This window comes from Dromiciops gliroides, chromosome 6 (assembly GCF_019393635.1).
Source record: "Dromiciops gliroides isolate mDroGli1 chromosome 6, mDroGli1.pri, whole genome shotgun sequence".
Taxonomy (NCBI): domain Eukaryota; kingdom Metazoa; phylum Chordata; class Mammalia; order Microbiotheria; family Microbiotheriidae; genus Dromiciops; species Dromiciops gliroides.
The window spans coordinates 234,826,730-234,840,642 of record NC_057866.1 but is presented as its reverse complement, the minus strand read 5'-3'; the positions used below and the strand labels follow the sequence as shown (position 1 = coordinate 234,840,642).

At 42.0% G+C, this 13,913-nt stretch overlaps 1 protein-coding gene across 1 annotated transcript; it reads right to left on the bottom strand.

Moving 5' to 3' along the window:
- Positions 1 to 6,511: 6,511 nt before the first annotated feature.
- Positions 6,512 to 8,590, bottom strand: LOC122732244 (disintegrin and metalloproteinase domain-containing protein 8-like). Its single transcript, XM_043972337.1, has 2 exons — positions 8,123 to 8,590; positions 6,512 to 8,080 (listed from the first exon to the last, which is right to left on the bottom strand). The coding sequence occupies exons 1-2, from the start codon at positions 8,588 to 8,590 to the stop codon at positions 6,512 to 6,514; spliced, it is 2,037 nt and encodes a 678-aa protein (XP_043828272.1).
- Between the last annotated feature and the right edge of the window lie 5,323 nt (positions 8,591 to 13,913).

The window sequence follows — 13,913 nt, the reverse complement described above, 5'->3', positions numbered from 1 at the left end:
ATTATTCCTCCCATCTTCTCTCCCCTCCATTGTAAAAGCTCTTCCTTTTATGTGATATAATTTTCCCCATTCTTCCTCTCCCTTCCCCTTTTGCTCAGTACATCCCTCTTTCTCACCTCTTAATTTTTTTTTTTGCGGGGCAATGAGAGTTAAGTGACTTGCCCAGGGTCACACAGCTAGTAAGTGTCAAGTGTCTGAGGCTGGATTTGAACTTAGGTCCTCCTGAATCCAGGGCCGGTGCTTTATCCACTGTGCCACCTAGCTGCCCCTCACCCCTTAATTTTTTAAAAATCATCCCATCAGAGTCAAATCACATTTGTGCCCTTTATGTCTAAAGGCCCTAATAATGATACAGTTCTTCATTACATGTAGCATCTTCTCATATAGGAATATAAACATTTTAACCTTATTGATTCTCTTATAATTTTTCTTTTATGTTTACTTTTTTTGCTTCTCTTGAGTCTTGTATTTGAAAGTCTTATTTTCTATTCTGCTCTGGTCTTTTCATCAGGAATGTTTGAAAATCTTCTGTTTCATTAAACATCCATTTTTCTCCTAAAGGATTATACACAGTTTTGCTGGGTGGCTGATTCTTGGTTGTAATCCTAACTTCTTTACCTTCAAGAATATCATATTCTAAGCCATACAATCCTTTAATGTATAAGCTGCTACATCTTATGTTATCCTTATTATGACTCCATGATATTTGAATTGTTTCTTGCTGCCTATTTCCTTGACCTGGGAGCTCTAGAATTGGGCTATAATATTCCTGGGAGTTTTCATTTGGGAATCTCTTTCAGCAGGTGATAGGTAGATTCTTTCAATTTCTATTTTACCCTTTGGTTCTAGGACAATGTTCCATGATAACTTCTTGAAAAATGTTGTGTAGGCTCTTTTTTTGATCATGGCTTTCAGGTAGTCCAATAATTCTTATCTCTCAATCTACTTTCCAGGTCAGTTGTTTCCAATGAGATATTTCACATTTTCTTTTATTTTTTCATTCTTTTGATTTCATTGTCTCTTGGTGACTCATGGAATCATTAACTTCTACTTGCCCAATTCCAATTTTTTAACTGAACTTTTGTACCTATTTTTTCCATTTAGTCAACTCTTTTTTTTTTTTTTTTTTTAGTGAGGCAATTGGGGTTAAGTGACTTGCCCAGGGTCACACAGCTAGTAAGTGTTAAGTGTCTGAGGCCGGATTTGAACTCAGGTACTCCTGACTCCAGGGCCGGTGCTCTATCCACTGCACCACCCAACTGCCCCTAGTCAACTCCTTCTTAAGGAGTTCTTCAGTGAATTTTTGTACCCCTTTTTCCATTTACCCAATTCTGCTTTTCAAAACTTTCTTCTCTTCAGTGGTTTTACCTTTCCTCTGAGATTCCCTCTCTTTTATGTTGCATATATCCTGTATGTCCATGGTTGCTTGCATGTTGTTTCCCTCATTTGAATGAGTTCCTTGAGCACAGGGACTGTGTTTTTGCCTTTCTTTGTATCCTGAGTGTTTAGCACAGTGTCTAAGCACTTAATATCCTTGTTGATTAATTGATTTTAAAAAGTCAACCAATTGGGGCACCTAGGTGGTACAGTGGATAGAGCACCGGCCCTGGAGTCAGGAGTACCTGAGTTCAAATCCGGCCTCAGACACTTAACACTTACTAGCTGTGTGACCCTGGGCAAGTCACTTAACCCCAATTGCCTCACTTAAAATTAAAAAATTAAAAAAAAAAGTCAACCAATAAAATAGGCATAGAAAACCACTAAGCCATGGGGAAAATACAAAGGTTAGATAAAATATAGTCCTAAGAAAAAGGAACTTAAAGAGAGACAAAGCACCAACCAGAGAGAACTAAAATAGTATTATAAAATAAAGTGAATTATGTAAGGGCAATTCAGTTTAGTTGACAGCAAGAACTGGTTTCAATTCCATTTTCTGATACAATAAGTATCATAATTCCATGACCCTGTGATTGTCAATTAACTTCAATGAACCTTGAGGAACTCCTTAGGATTTATCTACCAAATAATAAACTGTAGAGAGAGATCCCAACACTGAAAAATTTTCATGTAATTTGTGTATTAGAGAATTATAAATAAAAGACAAAGAAGAAAAATAATCAGGGAAGATTATTTGAACTCAGGTCTTCCTGACTGTAGGCCCAGAGCTCTATCCACCGAACTACCCACCTGCCTAGGTGGTTCTTAATAAAAACTTAATAAATGCTTCCCTTCTGGTTCAGTCAGTGCTATTTTGCCCTAAATGACAGAAATAATGCTGATCCCTACACTGGGTTCCTGATGGATTGGTGGGGCTGGATCTGTAACTTTTTTCTGGGAGAGACATGGGTAGCTCTAGAGATTCTTCAGGTGAGACATTCATTGAAGGAGAAGTATCAGGCCTAGAAGAGAAGCCAGCTCCTTTACATGTCCTTGATTTCTAGTCTTCCTTATTAGATGCTTGGAATGGATGTCCTTGGATCAGGCTCTTTCTTTTGTTTTGATCTGGGAGCTCATGTCTCATTCATTCTTGTATATCCTTAGGCATATTCTAATCTGTTCAGCTTCTCTGATTCCTGTTGGCTGTATTCTTGGATAAATGGGCTTACTCTATATTTGATATTTATATTGATCTTTTGTGCAATTATCACTTAATGGGAAGAATCTAGGTTGATGAGGAAAAGCCAAGGGCCATCCTTCCCTTTATGAATGATTAAATAAAGTAGGGTTGAGCCTGGATATCCCAATACTTCATACTTCTAGATCAGAGATGTTTGACAAGGCCAAGAGATGTATTTCTAGACTGTACCCTTCTTGGAGATAGATAAGGGAAGGAGCAAGTGCCTAACCTGGCCCTGTTCTTGCTTGCCTCAAAGCAGAAACCATGTTTGTCCTTTGAATAAGGGGTAGGTCAGATTCTAGAGAGTTCTATCCCTGCCACTCACAAATTGAGTCTATTCAGCCCCTATAGACATATCACCTACCTTATATGAACACACCTATCCTGCACAAGAATAAGAAAGATTATTCTGCAAGAATTAGTTGGTTTGGAACAGAAAATGGAGATAGTAATAACTATAAGAAAGCTATTGTTGAAGTCCAGGATTATCCTTCCCTTTATGAATGATTAAATAAAGTAGGGTTGAGCCTGGATATCCCAATACTTCATACTTCTAGATCAGAGATGTTTGACAAGGCCAAGAGATGTATTTCTAGACTGTACCCTTCTTGGAGATAGATAAGGGAAGGAGCAAGTGCCTAACCTGGCCCTGTTCTTGCTTGCCTCAAAGCAGAAACCATGTTTGTCCTTTGAATAAGGGGTAGGTCAGATTCTAGAGAGTTCTATCCCTGCCACTCACAAACTGAGTCTATTCAGCCCCTATAGACATATCACCTACCTTATATGTTTGTTTGTTTGTTTGTTTGTTTTTTGTGAGGCAATTGGGGTTAAGTGACTTGCCCAAGGTCACACAGCTAGTGAGTTTTAAGTGTCTGAGGCCGGATTTGAACTCAGGTACTCCTGACTCCAGGGCCGGTGCTCTATCCACTGCGCCATCTAGCTGCCCCCCCACCTACCTTATATGAACACACCTATCCTGCACAAGTATAAGAAGATTATAGTTGAAGTGATTTTCAGACAAAAGATAAACCTTGCATTCTACATGTGCATAATAAGTAAACACAAAATATATATGAAGGAATATGAAGTAAATTCAAGAAGAACACTAATAAGTGGGATCAGGAAGGAAAGAAACATTTATTAAGCACCTACTATATGCCAGTCACTATGCTAATCACTTTTCACTTGATCCTCACAACCACAGTGGGAGGTAAGGGTTGGTATTATCCTGATTTTACAGTTGAGGAAACTGAGGCAGATAGTATTTAAGTAATGTGCCCAAGATCACACAGCTAATAAGTGTCCTGAGATTGATTTGAACTCAGGGAAAACCTTATGTAGAGATTCTAGGAGGCAAAGGTATGGAGAGACACAAAGGGACTCGCCATGTATGCAAAAGAACTGACTTGGGAGATAGAGCATTGTTTTGTGGAGTTGTACATCTGTAGATCTGTTTGACTGGAAGGGTGGCTGGGATCCAGATTTTGGAGAGCTTTAAATGTCAGACAAAGGATTTTGAGTCAATAAGCACTTAACTTATTATGTACCTACCATGTGCCACTCATGCTAAGCATAACAGGGTGATGTTCCATAGAAGGGAGACTTCCTGGGGAGGGAGATTTCTCTTGGAAATTGTTGAGAGCAATCCTAAATTCTAGTGTGGTAGTGGAGAGGCAAAGGGGTATGAGCCAGGGTGTGAGTAGTGCCTCTCAGGTACAATCAGGGACAGCCACACCAATCCCCAGAATTCTTTGCTAACTGGCTGATCTTATTGTTAATTCTTTCTCTTCAGGTCCAAGGGAAGCATAGCAGGCTTTCTCAGAAATTACCAAAATTACAGAAACCCTTTCTCTAATCAGCTTGACCAGCACTCCAAAGTAAATGGGAGAAATTTTTTTCTCCCATGGGCTAGCTTTCCTCTTCCATTCTTAAACCATGAATTTATAGGTTTGAAGAAAATAACCATTAATGGTAATTCAGCTTATTAATCACAACCTGCCCACAGAGGTTCTCTTTTCTTCTTTTTTTCCCCGGAGGAATTGGGGGTTAAGTGACTTGCCCAGGGTCACACAGCTAGTAAGTGTCAAGTGTCTGAGACCGGATTTGAACTCAGGTACTCCTGAATCCAGGGCTGGTGCTCTATCCACTGCACTACCTAGCTGCGCCCCCCCACTCACTTTTAAGGAAAAGAGTAGTCTTTGTCATATTTGCAAGCAGTCTTAACTGACCAGCTGAACTACCATTTGTAATAATTTCCATTAATTAATTTTCACTTGCTCACCTGGACAAGTGGTTCTTTGGATCTTTTCTTGGAGAGAATGCATCTACTGGGGTACAATTCTTGGAACCTTGAAGATACTGTTTTCACAAGGGCTGCCAGTACTAGCACATTTTCTAGTGGCCTGGGTGAGAACATGGCCCAGAGTGGTTTGACTGTTGGTGTTGTTGCTGAACCAGAGGCAGACTTGAGAGAGGTTCCAGCTGGAGGAAGTCATGCAGCAAGAGCTTCAACCTCAATGCCCACTGTAGGACCCACACAGAAGAGAAGCCCTACTCTTGCATCTGGTCAAGTGCCCTGACTTTCACTGACTCAAATGAACCAGAGGCAGATGGCCTAGCAGCCTTACCTATTCCACTTGTATCTGACCACTTTCCTTCTATTTGAAATGCCAACAGTAAATCTGCCCTAGAGAGGGATGCCTCTTCCCTCTCCCTTTTTTCCTCTCTCTCCTTCCCCTCCTGCTCCTGGCCCCTGTGGAGTAGGTGAAGTGAACATTTCCCATAAATATTGTGGCCCTAGCCTAGCAAGGACTACACCCTATGACATCCCGCCAATTCTGTTACAGCTCCACATTGTCCATGGATTGGGACCATGCTATCAATGACATTCTACACCCTTATCTATCCCCTGGACTCCTTTTCAGACCTTTCCCTGATGTCTCTTTCCTACCCTGTTGGTTCTTTTTTTTTTTTTTAGTGAGGCAATTGGGGTTAAGTGACTTGCCCAGGGTCACACAGCTAGTAAGTGTTAAGTGTCTGAGGCCGGATTTGAACTCAGGTACTCCTGACTCCAGGGTTGGTGCTCTATCCACTGTGCCACCTAGCTGCCACTACCCTGTTGGTTCTTAAGGGAGAGTTTTAATTTTTTTAGCTTTTATAGAGAGGTAGAAAAGGCTTTGAAATGCCTCAACTCCCATCACTAAGAGAATATGGGAAATTCATTTAGCTTTTCTGGGTCTGTTTCCTAGGATAAAATGGAAATAAGATAGTACTTAATTTAAAAAAATAAAAAGAAAATGGATATGGTTTTGCCAAAGGAGGACAAATGATCAACAACCATATGAAAAAAAAACATTCAAAACCATTAATAATAAAAGAAATGGGACATTAATATAACCTGAGGTTTCAACTAATACCCATCAAATTGGCAAAAATCATGAAAAATAGAAATATTAGATTTTGGAGAGGTTGTGGGAAGACAGGCACACTCACTATTAGTGGAGTTGTGAATTGTTCCAACTATTCTGGAAAACAATTTTTACTGTGTGAGAAAGGTCACTTAAAGAATTCAGATCCTTTGAACCAGTATCATACTGTTGGGCATATGCCCCAAGGACATCAGTGACAGAAAGAAAGGCTCTAAGACTGTCTTATTTTGTTGTGCTTCTGGATAGCCCTACATTATTACCAAGCCTCAGGGGGCAGGCTATTCATTCCTATCCTTAGGGACCATGAGGAAATTTCATTCTTAAGGGGGGAAACCTCTCTGTCCCTAGGCAGAACAATGAAAAGTGCCTACTCCACTTGTAACCAATGATTTGTTCATCTTTTATCTTTTTTTTTTCCAGAATATTCCAAAACCCTCCCCCACCTGGGTCACCCAGGGCTGAATATTTATGATTTGAGCTCAGAGAATTTCGACTGACAGTATGGTGGAGCCCAGCCTGGTTCACAGTGGCATTCTCTCTTGTGATTACAGACCCCATGATTATGGCACTGACTGGAACAGTTCTCAGAGCCATAGACACTGAGGCCCTGACAGCGTCTGTGGTAGCACACCATCCGCTCACCACACTTCGTGCCAGTGGCCACAATCTCAAAATGATTATGGCTTTCGCTCTGGGTTAGAGCCAGGTCACACCTTTCACTTCCCAAAATGAAGGAGCACAGAGCCCTGGAGGGGGGATTTGTGCTTGCCCTGGAGCAGTGCAGGTCCCCACACTTGTTGAAACCCTCTTTGGCAGGATAATCGGCTAGTGCACATCCTCTGGGTAGCCCAATCCAGAAGCATATGTCAGCGGACACACGTGATCCTGTGCCCCAGAGCGCCTCACACTGCTGTTTATAAGTGGGGCAGGCCCCATTGTAACAGTAGCCCCCCCAGCATGGTGTGCCATTCTCTTTGAATACATTTTCTGGACACTTAGCCTGTCGTCCATTGCAGTACTCAGCCAGATCACACATGTCCTGAGCATCCCGACAGAGTTCTCCAGCTGCTGAGATATGACATGCCTCGCAGCATTCCCCTTCTACACAGTCAGCTCCTGGGGCCCGCCTGCAGTTCACAGGGTTACAGCACTGGTTCACACACTCCTCTGGAGGGCCACAATCACACTCCTCCCCTCGTTCTACAAACTTGTTCCCACACACAGGCCCTCCCTCAATCTGCTCCAGGTCTGGGAAATTGGTCAGGCAGCTTGGCCGAAAGATAATCCCCCTAAGAAACTTCTGCAGATTGTCCTTGCTGCAGCTGCTAAATTGCTTGGGGTAGGCATGTTCAGACCCCATGGATTGCATGACACATCCACCTTGCACCTTGCTGACCTCACAATGGCAGCCCTTGATGTTTTCATCATGGTCCATGCCAAGGTTGTGTCCCATCTCATGAGCCATAGTGGTGGCTAGTCCAAATGGGTGTGACTCATAGTCCTGGTTCACACCCCCAGAACCCAGTGTGCACATGGCACCTAATCTGGCTAGTCCCACAACGCCGCCTCCAAAATCCAATGCTGTGATCAGCTGGGCATTATCATGTTTCTTCTTCTTGATTAAATGATTTTCCCTCCATTTCAGGAAGCTGTTCAGGGAAGACTGTATGTCACTGGTGATTGAGGCCTTGTTACCTTGGTCCCATATTTCCAGACCAATTAGAACCACTCGGAAATTGAGCAGCTGATAAAACCGATCTATTTGATTTACAACTTCCTTCACCCTATTGCGTATGTCCCATAAGTTTCGATATTTCTTGAACTCTGTGTACTCCACCACCACATAGAGCTCCACATAGTGAGTTTCTTTTGGGATGGATCCAGGTACCCAGCTCCGGGGTGTGTAGATTGTATCCATCTTTCTCTCCAGTTCTCCCCGTAGGGCAGACCTGCGGATACCACAGGGGCTCCGTTTTTTCTTAAAATGCCTTTCCCTATAGACTGCATGTTTCCCCTGGGCATTGCCATGTCTCTCCTGGGCATTGCCATGTCTTTCCTGGATACTGTCATTCTGGACTAGTGGCTCAATCAGATGGATGGTAGGGCCGATCTGGAAAAAGCCTCGGATCCCATAACAGGTGCTGATGCTAACAGAGGAATCCCGGTGCCCCTCCACATGGCCCTGGTAGAAGCAGTGTTTCTCTTCCTTTGGCCTCTCAGTCACCTCTGTGCCATTAGCCAAGGTGTGGGTTTCTGTGTAGTCTGACCCCACCAAGTACCTATTTCTAAGGAGGTGGAGGGTGAAGTTATTGTCTCTCAGGCCTAGGTGGTAGCGCACAGTCTCGGGATACACAAGGGCGTCTGAAGAGAGTTCTCTTGGAATCCCTAAAACAGGTAACTGGAGGGGTTCAACCACTTCATACTGTTGCACGTGGGAAAGGGGACCTTTCAGTGGAACTTGTGGCTCTAGGAAGTCCTGGCTCTTCCCCAAAGAGCTCCTCAGGCAGCAGAGGAGGAAATAGAAGTGGGGGAGACAGGGGAACATCATGTAGAGTGGAAAGCGTCTGCCCCTTTCCTGGAGATTAGCACTGCCCTCCCACCTATAGGGGTGGGGATGTGACCGTGCAGAACATGCTGTGCCTCGCTGTGCCGAGTTAGGCCTTTCTGTAACTTCCCAGATTGTGCTTTTCTTCTGACCCCTCGGCCTCCTCCTCCACGCCCTCCTGCTCTCCCCTGTGCCCCTTATGCATGAGAATCACACTGACCTCACAAAGGGCTCTTCTCCCAGCAACCCTGGGAGGTGTTCCAGTATCAGAACAAATTGAGATGAGTATAGTCCATCCAACTCTTCATCCAAAATCCATTTACTTAATAAGAGCACGGAAGGGACACCAGCTTCCTTCTCCAGCCCAACTGGTGCTCATTTCAGTACGATTTCCTCAAGTTTCAAGGTTTGGTTTTTTCTGGGCCTCAATAAATATTTTTGGGATTGAGTGGATAAAATTCTTAAGTTCTACTCAAGAATTGTCACTGTTTTCCCACAGATATCTTTGTTTGGCTTTCTCTCATTAAGGGTCCTTTGACCTCTTTCACTGATGAGCATTTGCTTAATTTGCTCATGGGGAAAATAATTATTGGGGGGCAGCTAGGTGGCACAGTGGATAAAGCACTGGCCTTGGATGTAGCAGGACCTGAGTTCAAATCCGGCCTCAGACACTTGACATAAACTGTGTGATTCTGGGCAAGTCACTTAACCCTCATTGCCCTGCACAAAAAAGCAAAACAAAAACAAAAATAATTATAAGAATTTTGCTTTTTTCCCCATGTTTTCTTCTTCAGTAAAACTTTTGCATCGGAGGCATGTGTGATCACAGGATCAGAAGGCCTTAGATTCAGAGTTGGAAGGGGCCTTGGATGTTGTTAAGTCCAACCCCTTTCAGCTATGTTAAGTGATTTGTTGAAGGTTGTATAGGGCAGGGAGTGGAATAAAAAGTCTCTCTGCTGCCAAATCCAGCCCCTTTAGCCCATACCACCCTGACACACAGTGTGGTAGAGTGGAAAGAGCTCTCATTCTGTTGTTGGAAGCTCAGAGTTCAAATTCCATGTCTTTCTTAGGTTGTGGGATCTTAGGCAAGTCCCTCTGCATCCCTCTGAGACTCATTCTGGAAAGTGGGAGTAGAAATCTATCATTTACCCTTCATTTTTTGGGGTTTTGTGTGTGTGTGTGGTTTTTTTTTTTGGCAGGGCAATGAGGGTTAAGTGACTTGCCCAGGGTCACACAGCCAGTAAGTGTCAAGTGTCTGAGACCGCATTTGAACTCACGTCCTCCTGAATCCAGGGCCAGTGCTTTATCCACTGTGCCACTTAGCTGCCCCACTATTTATCATTTACAGACTATTCTGAGGCAAGCTCTCTGTAAACTTTAAAATAATATGGTGATTTAAGTTAAGTTCAAGCTTCCCACAAAAAAACACACTAACTTAAAGCAAGAGCTATCTTAAAGGGTGCCCCACTGCTGCTGCCAGAAGGTCCTACCCAGAAATTTGATAAATCCACTTTCCTTTAAGTCCTGATGACTCTGGTCCCCACCCCAGGCCACCTTTCCTCCTTCCTTATTTCTGTCATGCCTACTCCTATCCTTCTAGGCTTTTGCTTAAACCCCATCTCCAAGCAATTGTCAATTATTATGTCTTGTCATCTCTACCTTTACATCTCTTACACCTGTGCTTCTCTCTCCACTCACACAGCCACCACCCTTATCATTTTCTTGGATTAATTCAGTAGCTCTCTGATTGGCCTCTCGGCCTCTCCAAGTCTCTCCCCAATTCATCCTCCCTGTCTCTGCTGGAGAGATCTTCCTCAATCATGGGTCTGACAGTGGTACTTCCCGCTCCAAAAGCTTCAGTGGCTCTGTTGCTCCTAGGATAAAATAGAAATACCTTAGCCGGGCTGGCACTTAAGGCCCTTTTCAGTTCTAGCCAGCTTTTCCAGCCCTGTTCCCGTGCCTTCCCGCTATTGTTTACAATTTGTCTTGGGTATAGCTTGTTGGTACATAGTCATTTGCATCGTATCTGCCTCATCATACTCTGAGATCCCTTAGAGAAGGAACTGTCCTTTGCCTTTATTTCCCCAGAGCTTAGCAGAGTGACCGGCACATAGTAGGTGTCTAATACAGTGTCTGAGCTAAACTGACTGTCCTAGCATTGTATACTCTCATCAGTCTTCTAACTTTATCATCCTTCTTCCAGATAACTTCACACTATCCTCCTTTAAGTTTAGTTTTTAGCATATGTAAATTGTTCAGCTATATTCATCTCAGATGAAGTTTGCCTATGGCACCCAATTGGTATATGTAGTGTGGATATCCCCTTGCTCTCCTACCTGGCATGCTGACATAGGTTTCCCCTTACAGCCTTTCCACAAATTTTGCCCCATCAAGAGATCTTTTAAATCTATAGAAGAGAGCCCAGTGAAGGTTGGATCCTTACCTATACTGCCTAATTAGATTACACACAATTGACCTGAAAGTAGGTGTCTTGACCAGTGTGTCTTATGAAAAAGATTCTGAGAGATGAGTATCAATTTCCTTGTCTTATTGTCAATTGTTCCAGTTTCATAGGATCATAGATTAGAGCTAAAAGATGTGATGTTTAAAATCTTAATTGTGGTCGCCAAAAATTAAAAAAGCTTCAGTCCCATTATTTCACAAAGAGATGGCTCTTTCCTATTAACATCTATTGTGGGCCAGGCCTGACTGAAAATGGTCTGCTAGTTCAGGTTCAGGATTAGAACAAAATGAGACAATTATAGTCCATCCAACTGTTAATAAAACAGACATTTACTTAATAATAACATGGAAAGCATAATCCACAGAGAGACAAGAATGATTAGATGCAGTCCCCCTCATCTCCATACAGAAATGTACTTAAAGGCTTAGTACAATTTGGGTCAGATAGGTTTGACAACTTGCACACAAGCAAGATATCCATCAAGTTTGAGGAGCACCGATTCCTTGTGAGATGACTTTTTTATGTCTCAAGTACAAGGAAGCCAAGTCAACATCTGAAGCCCTAGTTCTCTGGACAAATCAGGGCTCAGGGCTACTTTCCCTTCCTTTTAAGGGAACAATTAGCTCACATGGTGGTATTCTAGTAGATATTGTTCCTACCACAACTTCCTATTATCTAAGTTGACTTCTTTAGATTTTTAACTAGCTTCAGGAGTAAGTACCTCGTGTGTTTTTGTGACTGTATCTTTCAAATTATGGTGTGAAGAATCTGAACCTTTCAGGACAAAGTAAGTAGATATAGTTTAAATGGGGTCTTGGTTTTTTATGGTTAACCACTTGGTGTCAGCTGACAGTGTTTAATATTGACTAAAGAAAGGTCTCTGAACCAGATTTTAGTAGCCTAAAGCCCCAGGGATTTCTTGTTTACGCAAAACTCTTCTATTTATTGGGTTTTGTCCGAGTATCTTAGAACTTTCTGGTCCTGTTTGTCAGGTCTGTCTGTCTGTCTGTCTGTCTGTCTGTCATATCTACAGCTGGCTATAACTGCCTATCATTTCTACTGTGCCTTCTTTGTTTAAGTCTTAAGTGAATAGCATCTGGTACAAAGAGGGTAGGGAGCTTCAAAGTACTCCTGCCTCCCCAAAATGAATGCTGCCCTACTGCTTGTGTACCTTGTGCAGTTCCAGAATTTATCAGTGTAAAGGGAAAGGAAAAAAACTGTAGGAAAAAACATTTAAACTGAAATCACTACTTAAGTGCTGAAAATGTGTAGGAGCAAAATTGGAATGAATCTCAGAAAAGTCTTAGCCATCATCTTAATGGTTGTTTGGATGATTGAATCTTGGGAAGCACTTTTTTTCCCTTTCATGTATTTATCTCTTAGGAAGGATAAACAACTCTGATTTTTAAAAAGGAGTTAGATTAAAAAGAAAAATGGATATTTTTCTAATTTTTCTCTTACCTGGCTAATTAGTAAAAATAGAGAGATAGTACAACTTATAATGGGAACAAAATTAAGTTTAAAAAAAGACTCTTGATCTTGAGATCTGTGGAAAAGAGACTAAATTTATGGCTTGACAGAATGTGGGGACCTATTTTTAATTGGGGAGTGTTAGCTAAGTGGCTCGCTGCAATATTGGGGCAAGGAGACAGACAGCCTCCCTCAAAACAGAGCAGGATTTATTTAACAAGAACGAACTTAAAAAAACACAAACAGGATCAGTAGGATCAAGGGAAGGAAATAAAATGGGGAAAAGGAAATTATACAATCTGAACAACACCACTGCCCAGGAATCAGCTGAGAACACACAGCAGCGTCCTGTCACCTTCCAGCTTCAAGCTAGAGTGGCGGAAAAACTTCCTTCTTCCCAGCAGACCCCAGACTGACCACACACAGCCCCCCCCTGCCAATTGGCTCTGACAGTCACATGACTGCCCTCACTGGGCTTCCAATCATTATAATTTTGCCAGGCCCATGTAGGCATTGTCCAGTGGTGATGATGTGAGGTGCCAGTGCCATGGCAATGGCTACAACCAGTGGGTGGAGCACTGTGAGGTTTGCGGAGACCCAGGCAAGTGCGCCTGCCGAGGCTTTTAAAAAATTCTAGCCAAAAGATGGGATCATAAAAACCTCAAATAACTATTCTTTACAAGAAGAAAAATAAAATGTCATAATGTTTGGATGTGAACTTGCAAATCCTAATTGGAACAAAACAGTTTATACTGAAATTCATAGTGAAGTTTCTCTGGATTTACTATGGATTATTATGTTGGAAATTTTAAAATGTGAATATTTTTAACTAGCCCTACTGTGGGTTGAGCTCCAGAATGTGGCTATTTTACTACTGTCTTCTCTCAAGACAAACTTTAAGGTGATTTATTACTAGAAACTATTTAAATTAACTTCCTCCCAGTGGCTATTGTTACTAGCTAACTATTGATACTTGATAACAATTGCCACTGAAAGGAATTTTTTTTTAAATCAATGCTTCATTTTCTTTAGGCTGGAAAGGTTCCAGTTGCTCCCAGGAGTCAATTTTGAATAAATAATCTAGATGAATTCAATTGCTTAGCAAGTTGAAGCAATGTGTGTGTGTGTGTATATGTATTTGATTTTTTAAAAATTCCTTTCAGTGGCAATTGTTATCAAGTAAAATAGCCATATATATATATATACATATATATATGTATATATATATGTATATATATATGTATACATACACACCTAGTTGCTATTGTATAAAACCCTTAAAGGAATTAGGTAGAAAAAAGGAAATTTGTATTTGGACATGTAGACACCCAGTGCAGCTTAAGTACTTTGTTCTTGTTGTCCAGATCCAGTGCTCTATCCACTGAGCCA

Excerpts from the sequence above, each read along its gene's own strand:
- LOC122732244 (XM_043972337.1), bottom strand. The coding sequence starts at position 8,590 with ATGTTCCCCTGTCTCCCCCACTTCTATTTCCTCCTCTGCTGCCTGAGG. Across the intron at positions 8,081-8,122 it reads TCCATCTGATTGAGCCACTA|GAGAGACATGGCAATGCCCA; the intron begins GTCCAGAATGAC and ends GGCAATGCCCAG.